General features: G+C 31.1%; 2 protein-coding genes across 3 annotated transcripts in view; one reads left to right on the forward strand and one right to left on the reverse strand.

Annotated features, from left to right (window-relative positions):
- LOC146998652 (uncharacterized) overlaps window positions 1–17,618 on the reverse strand; it is a 464,415-nt gene that overhangs the window by 35,541 nt on the left and 411,256 nt on the right. The window contains exons 4-5 of the mRNA XM_085811452.1: window positions 11,438–11,784; window positions 10,933–11,240 (exon numbers count right to left, since the gene is read on the reverse strand). Coding sequence (XP_085667578.1) covers window positions 10,933–11,240; window positions 11,438–11,474 — 345 coding nt within the window. The 5' untranslated portion in view covers window positions 11,475–11,784. The remainder of the gene's footprint in view (window positions 1–10,932; window positions 11,241–11,437; window positions 11,785–17,618) is intronic.
- Window positions 1–17,618, forward strand: part of LOC118198515 (uncharacterized) — a 63,234-nt gene that overhangs the window by 10,435 nt on the left and 35,181 nt on the right. For both annotated transcript variants that reach the window (XM_035370207.2, XM_035370208.2), the window contains exon 2: window positions 3,692–4,074. In XM_035370207.2, the coding sequence (XP_035226098.2) occupies window positions 3,692–4,074 (383 nt within the window). The remainder of the gene's footprint in view (window positions 1–3,691; window positions 4,075–17,618) is intronic.

Below are 17,618 nucleotides of genomic sequence, written 5' to 3' on the forward strand. Positions count from 1 at the left end.
CGTCCAAAACTCGTAGAAGCTGTTGTTGATGTGAATTAATAAGAAGCAGTTAAAAGGTCAGTGTCGGAAGCTATCTATAAATGTAAACTACGGTTGCAGTATTACTAGTGTTATTTATTAGAAAAATTGATTTTTATGTTGATATTTTTTGGGTGTGGAACGGATTAACTGGATTTCCATTATTTTCAATGGGGAAAGTTTGCTTCTAGATACGAGAAATTCGCTATGCGAGCTCAATGCTGGAACGAATTAAACTCGTATCTCGAAGTTCCACTGTACTTTTATTCTACTAATAAGTCCATATACTGCTTTGTTGGCCATGTCATAGATTCGGCGTGTAAATGAATCGTTTGAGGAAGAGACATTAAATCAATGTCATTAGATAATTTTCCCTTAAACATTGTTTTAATTACATCGTTTGTAACTGGTGTCCTGCTCTTCGCGATGTGAAAATTTGCAGTACAGAAAGTTCTTTTCAGTCGGGGAATTTATATTAGAAATAATTTTGATTTCTTTGGTCAGTTCTCTGGAAAAAGTACTTAAATCTAGGAGACCACAATAGCAGGCTTTTGAGGACCACTTGTGGTCCCGCAGACCAGAGATTGAGAAATACTGACTTAGAGAATTAAAAATAATAGTATTTTTTGTCAATATTTATTTAGAGTCGTTTTTTATGATAATTTTGTTTCAGGACTAGGAATTTTAAGATGATTTTTCTCTCCACAATATATTGTTACGAATTTGGTATTTAAAAAGCTAATGTTAGTTCAATTATAAATTAAATGGTTTTATTTCTCGCGCAGTGCAGCGCGTGACGAATATTAAAAGAGAGCTAAGCCGGAAAATTGAAAATACAAGAGCGCGTGCATTAAATAAATAAATATCTCTTTTTGATTTCGAGAAAGTACTGGAAAATTCTAGCGCGTGATTTTAAAATCTTATAAAAGGAGGAAAACATCTCAGTTTGTAGTAGTTGCTTAGTTTGTTGTTGTTTAGAAAACTACTGTTGTTGATTGTAGCGAATTCGCGGATTAGCGTTCTTTAGCTGTTTTGAATTACGTTCTATTGGATATTTGAGTAGTTAAAAGATAACTACTGTGAGATATTGTAATACTGCATGATAATTTGAGAAAATTTAAGCATTTTTGTTGTGATAATAATAAATTTTTGTTCATTTTTCATCGGACTTGTGCATTCATTTCGTAACGAACCCGTACGCACGCAACAATATTTTCCATCCTTTATTTTAATTTTAAAAAAGATGCGAATTTTCTACATACTACAGAGTCCTAAGTCATATGTATATGATAAAGAATTTTGCTTTATTTTTCTAGTTTTAAAGCATTAATTTACAATATTTATGATTACATAATTTGATATTACATGATTACAGCTTTATGCATGAAAAACGGGGGAAGTATGAACGGAAATGCTGTTTATTTTCAATGAATAAGTACTTTTCGTCAGTGACACAATTTTTAAACATATTTTCATACAATAAACTTCAGAATTTCTCTTTAAAGCCTTTATATTTTTCTATTTATATATAAGTTAATAAAGAAATATTATTCTTCCCCCCCCTTCTAAAAAAGGTCGAATTTCAACCTTTCATAAAATAATTTAATAAACTAAATTTCATACAAAAATTTCAAACCATTGAATGTGCTTTATAGATAAAATTTAGTGAAACACATAAAGAAATTTATTGATGCTACAATTGAAATGGGCTACTAAAAGTGCAAGTAATTAAAATGTAAAATTTAAAAAAAAAAAAAAAAAAATATCTGAAAGGATCCAAATTTTAAATTATGTCCAAAGGGGCGTTTTTTTTTACGGTTTATGTGTTACCTTTATTTATTAAATATCATAAACCATAAAATTCAGTTCAACAGCAATATCGAAAAATAATTTTGAAATGAGCATATCTTTAGATTTTCCGATACACAGTCTCACGCGCTGGAGATAAAAATGTTTTCTCTGTACAACGTTTCCATTGCTCAATGGATTAAGCATGATTTAACTCGCAATAATAAAAGAAGGCGTTATCTTTGTTGTTGCGAAGCTTAGTTTCTCTAGATTGGCAACAAATCCGTTATTCTGCCAAGTTTCAAATGCTAAATAAGCATGGCCGCCATCGCGAAAATAATTAGTCTTAGCCGTACCTAAACAACTTTTAAATTGTTGATACTCTAAAGATATTGCATGTTCATTTTCTAAAGGCATAAAAACCTTATATAGATAATAATAGAAGATAAGAATAACATAATTCAATCATTTTTTAAAGCAAAAAATGCACAATTTACAAACATATAATAGTAAAGAAACTGAGATCACTGATCCGGGTAACAAAGAGCATATATATATATTTATATACATTTGGTGCAGCCGGTTGCAACCAAAATACGAGGTGCACATCCACATGTTATAGCAGTCCTATACACAAAATTTCAACGTTGTGAGGGTACTCGTTTTTGAGTTATGCGAGATACGTACGTACAGTCGTCAGAAAAAATATCTTCTAAATCCAATCCATTTGGAGGAAAAGAGTCTTTTATTCTGTCCTTACGTACAGATGTCACGCAAAAGCATCGTTAAATTGCATTCGATAGCGGTCAAAATGGATATTTTCGTTGAAATGTGCTGCCTGAAACTTTTCGCGATTACAATACTTCCTTTTTACTGTGTACAAGGAAGTAGCAAATTCCAGATTTCAAATTTGGGCTTCCAGATACCCATATTCGCAGGAGGATTACGTTATTCAAAATTGGATGGCTCTAGGTACCGTTGTTTTATCCGCAGTGCGAGAAACATACATACATTTATGCAGATTCTTCATTCATTAATTTCTTTAAATATAATACAGGGCGATAATATTTGGTGGCATTATTGGTTATAATATATGGTGCCGATAATATTTGGTTGAAAAAGGAAACGACGCTTGTAGTGAATCAACGCAAAATGCCAAAACGAAATTAATAGTCCTTCTGGGCAAATTCCCCCTTTGGACTAAAAAAAAAAAACTATCGTATTATCTCATACGTTTCTAGTTCTCAATAGGATTATTGTCTTAGCTTTTCTTTTTATAATATCATCCACGTCACTGGTAATCAGTTGAGGAATTTTTCAATACAGTGTAAAAAACTTAGGTAAAGGATTGCATAAAAACTTTTTATTTCCATAAATATATTGAAACGTTGCCTCGTCCTCTTTGGCAGTAACCTTCTTTCATAGAACTATATCAGTGCAATTCATATTTAATGAAAATAATTCGTGAATGAATCTTAAAACGAATCTTAGAACTCTTAATCTTAGAACTCGTGGTTCCAGTTGATTTTCACCTTTTATAATCTTAGACAGACAGGCGATAGCCTTATAAAGATTCTGTTGAACGCAGTTTTTCCGTGCCATTTTTTTGTATTTACTGCACTTCGGGAAAATTTATTTTTTTATTTAATTAAAGTAAACTAACAAAAATGTTCTATCTAAAAGTCCAATACTAAAAATAAAAACTCTTTTTACATTTTATTTCTTTAGTATGGTTTTACATTATCTTTTTTGTTTTGTTTTATTTTATATTTTGCAGTTTTGTTTATTAGTGGCTATTAGCTGTTTTTCTTGTTACTCAAAATTTATGTTCATCCCTATTTTCGTCGCACTGATTTGAAAAAGTATTTTTTGTCTTAATTTTTAGCTTTCCAAAGAATAAAACACTGAGAAAAATATGGGAAGCGAAAATAAGAAGAGCAAACTTCACGTCAACAGCATATTCTAAACTATGTTCATACCATTTTACCAGTGACAGTTTTGATAGATTGAAATTTGGTGGAACGTGGCTGAAACCTGATGCTATTCCAACAATTTTCAACTATCCAGATGAATCCCTCTCTAAGAGGAAGCCTCCGTTCATCCATGAGATTTCAAAGAAGGAGCTTCGTAAGCAACAAAAAGCAAGAGATATCAATGGAAGCTTTATTTGTGGAAATTTTGATTTGGCGTCATCTCCAAAGCAGCCAAAAGCAATGGATGTAAATGAAGACTTTGCTAATATAAATGATGATTTGGAGTTACCAGAAGGTAAAAAAGAAATATTTATTTTAATGGTAAATTTGTTATGAAATTTTTAATTTCTTAATATTATAATAACCAAACATGTTTTAGCAGGGCGTAATAAATATACAAGTATTTCCAAAAATAACAGAGAAACAAAATCTTTTAAAAAAATTAAAGAGGTTCAAATTTTAACACTGTTGTTGAGCTCACAGTCTACCAGTCTGCCGTTGCACTCTGCTAAGCCATTTCTTTTTGTCTCTTTAGCTTTATTGTTAAACATCATTTAATTCAGGGCTGTCCAACTGGCGGCCAGCCAAATTATTTTTACGGCCCGCGAGTACATTTTACCATAAATAAATTTATGTTACTAAATTATTATTATTAATATTAAAATTATTTTATTATGTGAAAATTTAAATCTAATTTGAATTTAAAGTAGGGACTATTTAGTTTGCGTAACTTCACTTAACCTGGCTGAATACAGCAGCAATCCGTTTAACGTCTGATGATGGTTGGCTCAACGTTGGCGCCACGTATTATATTTGTGGTTGGTTGTTGTTTATCTATGGTTGGCGCACGTGGTGCGTACACTACCCTGCGCTATTTGGTTGATTCATGCAATCGTGCGAGTGCAGTCTTGTCTAGAATTTGTTGAGGGGTGACTGTGTTAGAATATCATTAACATAATTTCATATTTATTTATTAATTAAAATAATTATTGAATATGAGGGCTACTAATAAAAGAAAAATAGACCTCGAAAATCGAGAATTTCAAGATCGCTGGGAGATAATCTATTTATTTATTCTGAACAAGAATGGTAAACCACAGTGTTTGGAATGTTTACAAATCATAGCTGTGTGTAAAGAATATAACTTGAAGCTCCATTATCTTTCCATGCATGAAAAAAAGTATCATTCGTACACGCGAGACATGAAAATACCACTAGGGGAAAATGAAAAAGCAGCTGGATCATCAAACGATTTATTTTAATCAAGAACCAAAATTTCAAGAAGTATCTGTATGTAGCTGCATTGTTTGAAGTTTGTTTAAAAATAGTAAAGGCAAAAAAGCCATTTTTGGATGGAGAATTCATTAAAAAATGGGACATAAAAATGGCTCAAGCATTTAATGACAACGAAATGGTAAGAAAATTTCAAACAGTGTCACTTTCTCACCAGACTATAAGCCGACGTGTAAACGAGATTAGCATGCATGTCACTAATAAATTAGAAAACCTAATCAATAGTTGCTGCTATTTTTCGGTAGCACTGAATGAAAGCACAGACATTTCCGATACAAGTCAATATCTTTATAAGAACTGTAAATGAAAACTATAATTATTCAGAAGAACTTTTAAAATTACAATCATTACGCGGAACAACAAAAGGTGAAGATATTTACAAACAATTAAAATGTTCAGTAGAGCAGTATGGCGGATTTGACAAGTGCACTGCTATTGCAACCGACGGTGCTAGAGCTATGACGAGCAAAAATATTGGGCTCGCGGGGACTTTTGCAAAAGGAAGAAATAACGTCGTAAGTTACACTGTATTATCCATCAGGAGGCATTATGCGGTTTATCCCTACAACTAAAAGACATAATGGACAATTAAATTACTAATTTAATTCGCGGCGGAAATCGTTCTCTTACACACCGAAAATTTAAAACATTTTTGGATGAATTGGAAACTGAGTATGGAGATCTGCTTTTACATAGTAACGTTCGTTGGTTAAGTGCTGTAAAGTGCTTGAAAAGATTCTGTACACTTCGAAAAGAAGTTCATCTTTTTCTCACAGAAATTGCCGTCGATGAAAATTTGACATCAAATTTAATTGATAAAAATTTTATTTATTCACTTGCTTTCCTAACGAACATTACAAATTATTTAAATATTTTGAATAAATCCTTGCAAGGACAAGATCAAAATGTGTGTTGCCTTTAAAAATATGTTACTGAATTTAGAAAAAAATTAAAATTGTTAAGGTTTAATTTGGAGCAAAATAATTTATTTCATTTTAAAACTTGCAAAGAGATCTATGAAGAAATGAAGGAATGTAATATAGAAGAGAATTTTAAAATATTTCTACCAAAATTGCATATGCTAATTACAGATTTCAATGAAAGATTTTCTCAATTTGATGATTTTTTAACCGTCTATTGATTTATTTTGTGATCCAATCAATATTGATATCAACTCCGTGATCTTAAATATCAAATAGAATTATGCGACCTACAGGCTGACCCATTTTTTACATCTCGTGGAGTAACTGGAATAGGAATCTTCAAATATTTAGATAAAGAGAAATATCCAAAATTGAGAGATTTTTGGACTTCAAATTGTATCAATGTTTGGATGCGAGCGTGCATACTCCGATATGAAATATATAAAGTCAAAATATAGAAACAGTGTGAAAGATTCCACTCTTGAAGATATAATTAGACTTGCCACAACAAATATTGATGTGGCCATAAAAGATATTGTTGTTAAACAATTACGGCCACATTGTTCTCATTAATATATTACGAATATTTTAAAGTTTTCTTTTTAGTATAAATAAAATATTTTTTAATTAACATAAAACTGACTTTTCATTTATCAACCTTCTTGGCCCCCGAAATGTTTGGTGAAGAAAATATGGCCCGCGGGCTATGATTTGAGGTTTCTTCCATATTATAAATCCCCCCTGAAGCCTAACTTGTATTTCATACTGCGATATGGAAATTGCCATGATCACGGAAATAAAAGGATACATATCAGGGCCGTTCCTGGCAGGTATGCAGCGAATGCCTATACGCAGGCGCTAAAATGTAGGGCCACCAAATTCGGTCTGTATCCTGTTACTTGTGCAAAGGACAAATACATTATATAATGACTTTTTTGTTCAAAAGGCCATTTTTTGTCCGTAGGCCAAATGTGGAACTTTGCCTTTGGAGCTTGCTTTTGGACAAAGGCCAAAAAAGACCGAAATAGGAATGCATTTCTACCTCCAACTGGGATTGCAAAGATAACTACTGATTTTAAGCCTTTCCCTCTACTGGGTCGCTTTTTTTAATTTTCAGATAAGAGACTAGGGAGTACAAAGGAATTTTTTCCGAGCTAATATTTCAATACATTTCGCAGTTGAGGGAACACGAAAGGGAATTATGAACCCCCTTAATTGTGAGTAGTACTTAGTAGACGCGAATGTCATTGGGCGGTTTATCCCTACAACTCTCCCGGAAGGATGCAGAGTGTGGTGCCAACTTTTCGTAGGAGGCACTGTTCTAAGACACTGCAATTCTGACCTATTTCCGTTTGGTTGTCATAGTGAGTAATCTTGTATTCGCGCGAAATTGTTCTTATCTTCAAAATTGTTTTTGTTAGACATTAAATAAAGTATTACAAGTGAATATGCATTACAAATTAATATTTAGGGAAATACATTAAGTTATTTTTCTAACTAAATTATATTAATAAAAATAAACAAAATAACTGCATAATTGTGAAACCTGGGTGTTGTCTTGTCGAGAGTGCTGACACATCACAAATGGATAATTTAAAAAATTTTTTACCCTATTTAGAAATGAGTGGCGGGGCAAGAACAAAAAATTGTCCAGAGCCAAATATAAAAACCAGCCGACTGTAAACGGACGTAGAAAAGGGAAAACTAGTAGATCTTTAAGAAATTTGTTCTACTCAGAATCCATCCCTAAGAAATATCAAGCTTAATATAAGCCACTTGTTATTGATGATCAGAAATCATCCGCTTCTGGTGCGCAAATTTTAGGCGCACCAACAAAAAAAAAAAAAAAAAAAAATTGCACGCAGGCGCTCGATCCCCAAAGAGCAGTCCTGATGCAAATTGCCATTTGTCAAGCACATATATGTCAGAGAATAGCTTGAAAACTCAACCAACAATTATTCTCATTTAACCCTTATTTAATATCTCTTGTAAAATAACGTGTCATTTTCTTATATAACATTCTGTGGAATGTCAATAGAATCTAGTTAAAACTTACTTAATTACTTGATCTACTATTATTACTTACTTACTTTACTTAATATATTAAATGAATTACCAAAAAGGAAATATAAAAGTCTGAAGCACAATATTAATGCACGTAAAATTTCATTTTGTAACTGAAACTGTTTTACATAATTTTATGTTTCTTATAACTAGTTAATGGAACTTCTGTAATTAATTTTTTGGTAACTTTAACCAAATTTCTTTTGTATATTTTCATTATAATGATGCACTGAACATTATATAGCGTATAAGGTAGGTAATCATCAGGTTAAAACAATTAGCAGTACTAATCATCAGGGCGAGTGTTTTGGACTTAGTTGCCTCTACATATGTTTACGCTTTTTTTTTTTTTTTTTTTCCATTCCTTCTCTCTTTTTTGGTTTTGGTTTAGCTGCACCATGCATTACATGGTAACACCAGAAATGGGAAAATTTTTGGTGTCCCCTTTTTTGATTACCTAAGAACTTTTTTATGTCACCCCTTTCCGTGATGAGCACGTGCTTACAGTGCTTAATGGTTAAATCCAGTCTTGCTAACTATATTCATCTTAAGCTAATGAATTAGATTTTGTTTGTTAAAAGGTTTACACCATAAAACTTTAATATCAAGAGGAGAAAAAATTAATTGGTCGATATTCATTCTTTCTAACGAGATGCCTTGAGCATTTGAAAACATATGAAACAAAGGCAGAATTTTTTTCGCTATTATTGTAGCCTTAGGATAATGCATTGACGATATCAGAGCCATCTAGCGATGAAACATGAAACTGATTTTCATAATTAATACGACATTTTAAAATACTCAGAAGAACATCTACGAATGGTGACAGTATAGCTTAATACAGTGCATAATAATTAAAAAACAACTGATGTGTACACCACATGACTTTCTTAGGAATATTAAATTATACGCATTTTTTCTTGCATTTCGTTTAAACTTATTTGATTGAATTAAATGTACTTCGTCGATAGCGCATAAACCACAATAGAATAAATGCACTCTTTAAAATTCACTATATTTGTTTACCATAGCGACACTCTGGCACTAGCTTCACTTAACAGCGTTATAATAGCGTAACAATCATATTATAAACTCAGAATGCACAAATTTATATCTTTTAAAGAATTACCTAAGCGTTGCCACATGTTCTATTCAAATACTAAATCTAGAACGATGTATACAAGAAATTAAGGAAATAAAACAAAAAAGAAACAGTTTTTCACAGACGATTCAGTATTTCTGATTCAATTAATTCAGTTCTCACTTCGAGAGAAGGCAAAAATACATAAAAACTCAAAATATCTACATTAAAAATTACGAAGTAAATCTTAAACACTTATTTCCTCGAAAAATTGCTTTTCTGCTGTTTGAAATGTAAACAAACATGTCCGCCATGTTATTTAAAAATTAGGCTTAAACGCACTTAAACAGCTTTTAAATTGTTGATAATTCTACAAATATTGCTTGCAGATTTCCTAAAGGCATAAAAACCTTAACCGGAAGATAAGAACAACATAATTCAATAATTTTTAAAGCAAAAAAGGCACAATTTACAAACATATAAGCGTAAAGAAACTGAGGTCACTGAGCCGGATAATAGAGTTTATATATATATAAATATATTTATATACGTTTGGTGCGGCCGATTGCAACCAAAATACGAGGTGCACATCTACATGTTATAGTAGTCCTATATACAAAATTTCAACGTTCTGAGGCTACTCGTTTTTGAGTTATGCGAGATACATACATACGTACGTACGTACAGACACCACAAAAACTTCTCTTCAGAATTCATTTCAAAGCAGTTTTATAATTTTTTTGGAGGAACAGAATCTTTTATTCTGTCCTTACGTACAGATGTCACACAAAAACATTGTTAAATTGCATTCGATAGCGGTCAAAATGGATATTTTCGTTGAAATATGCTGCCTGAAACTTTTTGCGATTACAATACTTCGTTTTTACTTCGTACAAAGAAGTAAAAATGGATGCTGTTAAAAAATTATAAAAGCTGAACTTGTGTTTAAAGGGCACGTACAAGTCACACTGAAGTTAATTTTTGTTTTGATGTAAATTTATCAGATGTATTCTCTAATTATGTCTTCTCATTATTTTTAATAAAGGCGAATGAAGTCTGAAAACTGAATATGGGTGTTTCACTAAAATTAATATCTAAATAACTTTTTAAAGTGCTTAATATTATTCATGCTATCATTACGCTATCCATAGTTGCCGTGAATGTAAGCACACATAAAGTAAATTAAACTGGATCTGAAGAGATATCTTATTCAGTTATTGCCCCACAGCATTTCCGTTCATTAACGTATTAGGCACATTTGGTATGTTGTTTCAGTATATACTGTTATAAGTCTATTTTATCTAAATAATATAAGTCTCATTTATTTCTAAATAATATAAGTCTCATTTATTTCTAAAATTAATGCAAATATGTGCATAATAAAATAATATAAAATTAATAATGCATACATATATATAATTGAAGCATTAATATAAGTCATATTTATTTCTAAAAAACTGGAATAAAGTGTTAATTATTTAAACATTTAATCACCAGAAAAAAATTTTTTTGAAGAACATTTATATACAATTAGAGTAAAATTAAATGATAGTAATTCAAATAAAAATTACTCTTGAAAATACAATATTTAATTAAAAAAGATGGTTAAGGATAAGAACATAAATTATAAAGTATGGAAACATTGACAACAATCTCTAAGCACTGACTTTTCCTTTTTAATCCACAAACAAGTTAATTATTAAAGAAAATAACAAATAAATATCTAAACCGAAAGGAAATTTTGAAAAAAAAAATGTCATAACTTGGGAACAAAAAGGGAAGTTAGACATACCTGGCACACTTCTATTAGATCACGATCCATAAGAAAGTCATAAACTGATTTTATAGATTTCCACAGGTCATCTTGGCTAGAAAATCGAATTGGTGTTTGCTTTGAATAATCAGCATTAGATGGCGGCACCAGTCCATCCCCCTTAAAGTTGAGCTCTTGAATGGAATTTGAGATTATATTAGGCTTAAGTTTTTTCGCTTTATAGTAACCATCTGTACTAGATCTAGAATAGCGTTTATGTACATTTGTTTCACCATCACTTCTGGCTACTTTGACTAGATTGCGTTTGGCAGGGGCATCTAAATAAACTGGAAAAATAGCAGAAACAATACATTATTAAAACAGTCATAGATCATATCAAATATTAAACAATTTATTTGGTTATTAAAATCAATGTAAGCTACTAAATTATTTACCCTATAAATGAATGTTTATAAATCAAGTATATTTAATACATGTGGGAAAATAAGTCACTTAACTTCAGGAAAATGTTAAATAAACATACCATGAGGTAATGAGGACTGAGAATGAAAACTCTTCATGGCTAAGGATAAAGCATGCAGACTTCTAGCTATAAATTATAAGCACTACTTTTCCATTACATAGACTTCTATTGAATTTTGGCACAAACTTTGTACATGGTATTCAGTAAGTTTTATGAAGCAACGTCAAACCCAAGATTATCAACAATTCAACAGTCATTGGATGTCTTTTCAGACGGTTATTATGAAAATCAAGTAATAAACATTTTTCCCCATTTCGTGATTCTATTATTCATGCATTTCAATAGTCACAGAAGAGTTCAAATTTTTTGATGAAGAGTTGTGTTGCATTGTAGTCAGTTCAAACGATCTGAAAATAAAATTATATAAAATTAGAATAAATTCATGAAAGAAAATAAATATATAAATAAAATTATAATTTTTATAGAGAATAAATTTGAAATTTGATACAAAGAGCTTCATGCTAAATTTTAATGTTTTCATTTTTTTACATAAGCGTAAAAAAACTATATCATAGACTGAAATTAAATAAAGGTTGCGTTTACAAAACTTATACTGCCTGAATGGCAACATTTAAAAAATTACTTTGTCAACAGAAGTTTTATAAAAATTTACAGAGGTGAGAATTTACTGTATTTCACTCGTAAAAAATTTTAATTATAATCCAGTCACATTCAAACAATATTAATACTTTTTAATAATAATTTTTCAACGGTTAGAAGGTTTGTTTTTTACTGAATTCGCGTCGGCAAAAAAGTACTATTATTTATCAAAATATAAATAAATAAATAAGAATCAGTCAAACAATCAATCAGTAACTGTATAACATGAACTTTATTTTAATACTAGAATAGAATGATGTCATGAAAAAAATGGAATAATTATAAATTTTCTAAACAGAGTAACATTTTTGAATAGAATCTTGGAATTTAGACTAGAAATCCCTACGTAAACAAGTAGCAAGGTTTGAAAATACTTTAGCGAGGTAAATTTCTGTCAGTAACATCAAAATATGTCACTTTCCAAAGAGTACACTGAATATATTTGGAGCTAAATAGTACCTTTTGATATTCATTAAATTATTTCTTCAATTTCGTCTGGTTATTCAAATATTATTATTTACTCTATTCTTCTATAGATGGCAGCACAAGTTTTTACCATCATGCGTGATAATTAAACTTTTATTTGTCTTTTTTTGTCTTTAAAATCTGACGGATGAAAAATCGTTTACCCGCAATCTTTTTTTTTTTTTTTTTCTCTCTTTTTCTTTCTTTCCTTTAAAAAAAAAAAAAAGAAAAAGAAAGAAAAGAATGTGTCAGATTGTTTAGCAACTGCACACTAAACTATTAAAACGCAAGCTGAGATTACGTCCATATATGGCATGTTTACATTCTAATACTAAATACTAATCTCCCACTGGGAGAGATAATTAAACACAAATTGGAGATCTAAGAATGTATAAGTCAGACGTGGGCACCCTCGCCTGGCTTCGGATAAAAATCAAACAAAATGTGTCTATTAAGATGTTCCGAATTAGTGGGAGTGGTAGATGCCTAGTTAGTCCTGTTGATGGTAATTTCATGTGTGGGAAGGAGAAGGAAGTATGCTTACTAATTTAGGGCCCACAAACGCTTCTTTTAATAACATCGCTAAAATTACTCTTCTTGTAACGAAACTGAATACAGTCTCGCTTTTTACCTCATTTTTTAAAGGTTTTTAGTGTAATTCTGAGGCAAGAAGTCATATTAACTCGGCACAATGTACTGTATTGTTTCTTAGTTTTGCATTTTTGCTACATTATTCACTACTTAGTTTTTTCTTTCAAAGACACCAAGAGTTTTAAGAAAGGCTAGACTATAACGCAAATCGAAAATCCCCATCAACAATAGTCATGTTCTCTAAAGGGACCACCTCTATAAAAAAAATAAATCATCTGGAATCCTGAGGAGTCGTTTTAGACAGGTTCAGTGTCATTTCCATAACTCTGGAGTGAGCAATGTAATTCAGTAAACTGATAACAGAAAGCGAAAGCAATTTAAAACTATGTTGGATAAAAAATGCCCACTAGGAAATCTTAAAAATTAATCCGTTTAGTGAAATATATTTTTTATTATGGGAATAATCAAAATAAGAATACTTCTCCCCCCCCCCGTAAAGCTAAGAGTGGAAAGAAGTCATTTATTCTCAACAAAAATAGAAAGATTTTGTTGATCTTTGAAGTTCCTCTACCGAGATTAAAAGAGATATGTATGTATATTCAAAATATTATCCTAATATTGTGATTTAATTTTTACTGACGTTAAAATATTCACCAATGTTTCATGTAAATTTTGCTGTGTTTCCTGAAATACGTGACCAACTAATTTAATAGTTCCCCTATAATTATTTTCTATATTTACCCATTTGCTATACATTTGTTATTAATTACCTTAAATTAACATTTACCAAAAATAATGCATACCGGTATGCATTATTTTTTGGTAAATGTAGGTAAATAGCTTAAAATACTGAAACAACAGAAAAGGAAAAGAAGAGGGATTCATTATCGTTTCAATTTTTAAAAGTAACTACAGTTGCGAAATAGAAGAATATATGATATATTTTGTGTATTCTATTCTATGTGACTGAAAAGTTGAATATTGAGAAGAGCGCCTGAGTATCGCTATAGTAGTGAAAATAAACATGAAACAGTAAAATTCAAAGAATAATTACATTTACCCTATAATATGTTTAGGTATGTATTTATTGAAGGTACTGATTCTACTCAGTAAAGGAAGCAATACGTTCTAAACAGATAATTTTAGCGTTGAATAACTACCAAAAACCTTTCGTTTTCATCTACTTTTACTGTCATTTTATTCTTTAATGATAAATACATATTTTATAAACAAATTAAATCAATTTTACTTCTAAACAGAAATAATAAAATGTCTGCTTCAAAATCATGAGTTTGAAGTATACATGCTGTAAAGATTCTGTTCTGTGTAATTTAAGTTACAGTTGAATATAAAGAATCTTAAGAACTAGTAAGCGAATAATCGCTTGAGTTCGTGGGGTAGAAAACAACAACTGAGAAGAGTGAAATAACCCTTTATTATTCCAACTAAAGTTTTTCCGTCTTTGGGGTTTTACAATAAATCCGACACTCGGGCTTGAACTTAGGAAACTAAGAATTAAAACTTAACTAATCTTAACTAAAAAGATATAGCTGAAGCTATCAAGGTTCTAACGGAGTTGGCCTCTTAAAACGCTAACTGACTGCGAAGCTATCAAGGGCCTAAAGTACGGCCGAGCGTGATAATAGCTTACGAGAGAGAGTAGCCTGAAAAGGCGAACGCGTGCTAGTCAGAATTTCTCTTTGACTAACGACAGTAAAACTTCGCTGTTAAATACCGCTCATCCTCATTTGCATTCAAACGGGATTCTAAAACTACGTTCTGGCCGGAACTTGTAAGTTGAAACTAAGAAGCGATAGGAAAGAAAGTTTAACTAAAAATTTAATAAAATTAACATAATCCTTACAATGCTTATTTATTAATCATCAACGTCAACACAAATTTATGCAGGATAAGAAGAATACAGTAGATGAAACCAAAAGCAGAAAGCAGATTTATAAAAAAATTCTGTGTGATGTGAGAAAACAATTAAAAGTTATGTAATTCATACAAAATAAAATTTTGGCTTCGAGGAGATCCATTTTTTGGTATTGACAGTACCCCCCCCCAAAAAAAAATTATACCTGATACGGAAATTTATGGTTATTTATAAAATGGTTTTATTAAAAAAGGGTTAAATTTGTGTCTTTTTCTTTCTTTCTCTTTTACTTTTTATTAGTGCATTCGCGTTTAAACTATGTAACTATTGATTTTTATTATATCGTTTCTGTCCTCTTCATTTGGTATTTTTAGGAATTAAGTCATAAGACATTTATATAACAGTTTAGGAGATAAGTGTAATAAAAATCAAAATTTAACTTCTTTTAGGTAGCAATATACATATTATTTTCCTGTTATATGAATGATAGCACTTAAAAAGGTAATTTCGAAATATATTTTATGCAAATTGTATTTAGAAACACGTTTTCGACTTTCAAAACTAATAGGTTCCAATCTGAAAAAAATTTAATCTGAAATATTCACGATAAAAGAAAGAAAATCTGAAAGGTTTCAGATTTCAAATTACGTCCAATGGGGCGTTTTTTTAACGTTTTGTGTTACCATTATTTATTAAATATCACGTTTTCGCACTTAAACCATGAAATTCAGTTCAAGAGCAATATCGCAAAATAATTTTAAATTGAGCATATCTTTAAAATTCCCGATACACAGTCTCATGCGCTGGAGATAAAAATGTTGCCATTGCTCGCTTTGAAATCCTTGAGTTTGTTAATCAAAAATTTATTAAAAGTTTTACAAAATATGAAATCGATAATAAAACAAATTCTAAATTGGAAATTTAGGTTTCCAGATGCTCATATTTTCTGTAGGATTAAGACATTCAAAATTGGATGGCTCTAGGTACCGTTGTTTTATCACAATGGGAGAAACATATACACATTTATGCTGATTCTTCATTATTTAATTCCTTCAAATATAATACAGGGCGATAATATTTGGTGGCAACAGTTTGAAAAGTGAAACGGACATTCAGAGTGATTCGATGCAAAATCGCAATCGATGCAAAAAAATAGTCCCTGAGGGACAAAGCCCCTTTGGACTAATAATAAAATTTAAAAATATATATATATATATATATATATTGTTTGTATAGTTACAGAGCGAGCAGCGTTAGAAAAATATTTTACTGATTACAATAAAGCTGCAAATGTTCATAAAAATTGTCAGTCGGCCAGATTATAAATTTTATATCGATTAGATACTTTACCGAAAATAAAATAACGATTAAAATTCTTAAGAAGTGCATTTATTGCTTTAAATTAGCTGAGTTTATTAATCAGTAAAGGATTGATTAAATTTGATAAACAAATCGAAGGTTTTATACTTTGCGAAATGAAACATTTTGGCTTATGTGATTACGGCAAATCCTCGAGGGCCATCTCGCCTAAGGGATGTCTTCGTGAAGGACTTGTGAAGGAAAACTGACTGGTATACACATGGGGAAACCACGGAAATACCAGTTCGTTCGCGGGTTTCGAACCTCGGACCGAACTAGCAGTGTTAAACGACTTTACCGTTCGGCTGCTAATGGGCCATGAAACATTTTGAAAATCGGTTATGCACAAGGACGCATGGGTGATAAATGTTGCTTCTACATAGTCTTCCTGTTCTTGGTCTGTCAACCAGTAAATTTTATTTTGGCAGAACATGATTTTATATGCTAATTGAAAATAAATATGAAATTCGTGGAATTTTTTTTTATTGAAATAAACGTTTATAAGGTATTTCTCCCGCCTTCTTAGCCTTCGTAGTATAGTGATTAGCACGCTGGGCGTGTATTCCAGACGTCCGTGGTTCGATTCCCGGCAAGGGCGATGCTCAATTTTCATCACTTCTGCTTCAAAAATAACCTAATGACCCTACAGTGGTGCCCGAACTAAAAGGAGGGAGGAAGATGATTCTCCATACCCAGTTATTGGCGACTGTCTCCCCTAAAAACTCCAGTCGCCCTTTAAAAGGGGAAGTATATAAGGTATTTCTCCCGCCTTCTTAGCATGCCTTTGTAGTGTAGTAGTCAGCACGCTGGGCGCGTATTCCAGAGGTCCGTGGTGTGATTTCCGGCGAGGGCGTTGCTAATTTTTTCATCACTCCTACTTTAAAAGTAACCTAATGACTTTACATGTTCAAAATTCTTCAGCAAACCATTCTACATTGAAAAATGTCAAATGCGATGAATATAATGACTCGACGCTATGCAAACTGCACCTCGACGCTACGCAAACTGAAGCTACTATATGAAAATGGTTTTCCCCTCTCCCCATGAGTAAACTTTGAAAATTACAATACAAGAATTGTAAAATTTATAATATATATATATATATATAAAATCAAGGGGGGGGGGGATATTACATCCACACATAGCCTAAAACTAAGTTATAAAAAACAGTGAATTACCTAGATGTATTTTTGAGTGGACAGGTATAAAACAATATGTAATACTATTTACAAGGGCTTTATAAAAATGTGATTCATGCTTTATTTCTTTTAATATTCATTAGAGTTAAGC

Source organism: Stegodyphus dumicola, chromosome 2, assembly GCF_044657685.1.
Source record: "Stegodyphus dumicola isolate Sdum_Otavi_A_Nest chromosome 2, ASM4465768v1".
NCBI classification, from domain to species: Eukaryota; Metazoa; Arthropoda; class Arachnida; order Araneae; family Eresidae; genus Stegodyphus; species Stegodyphus dumicola.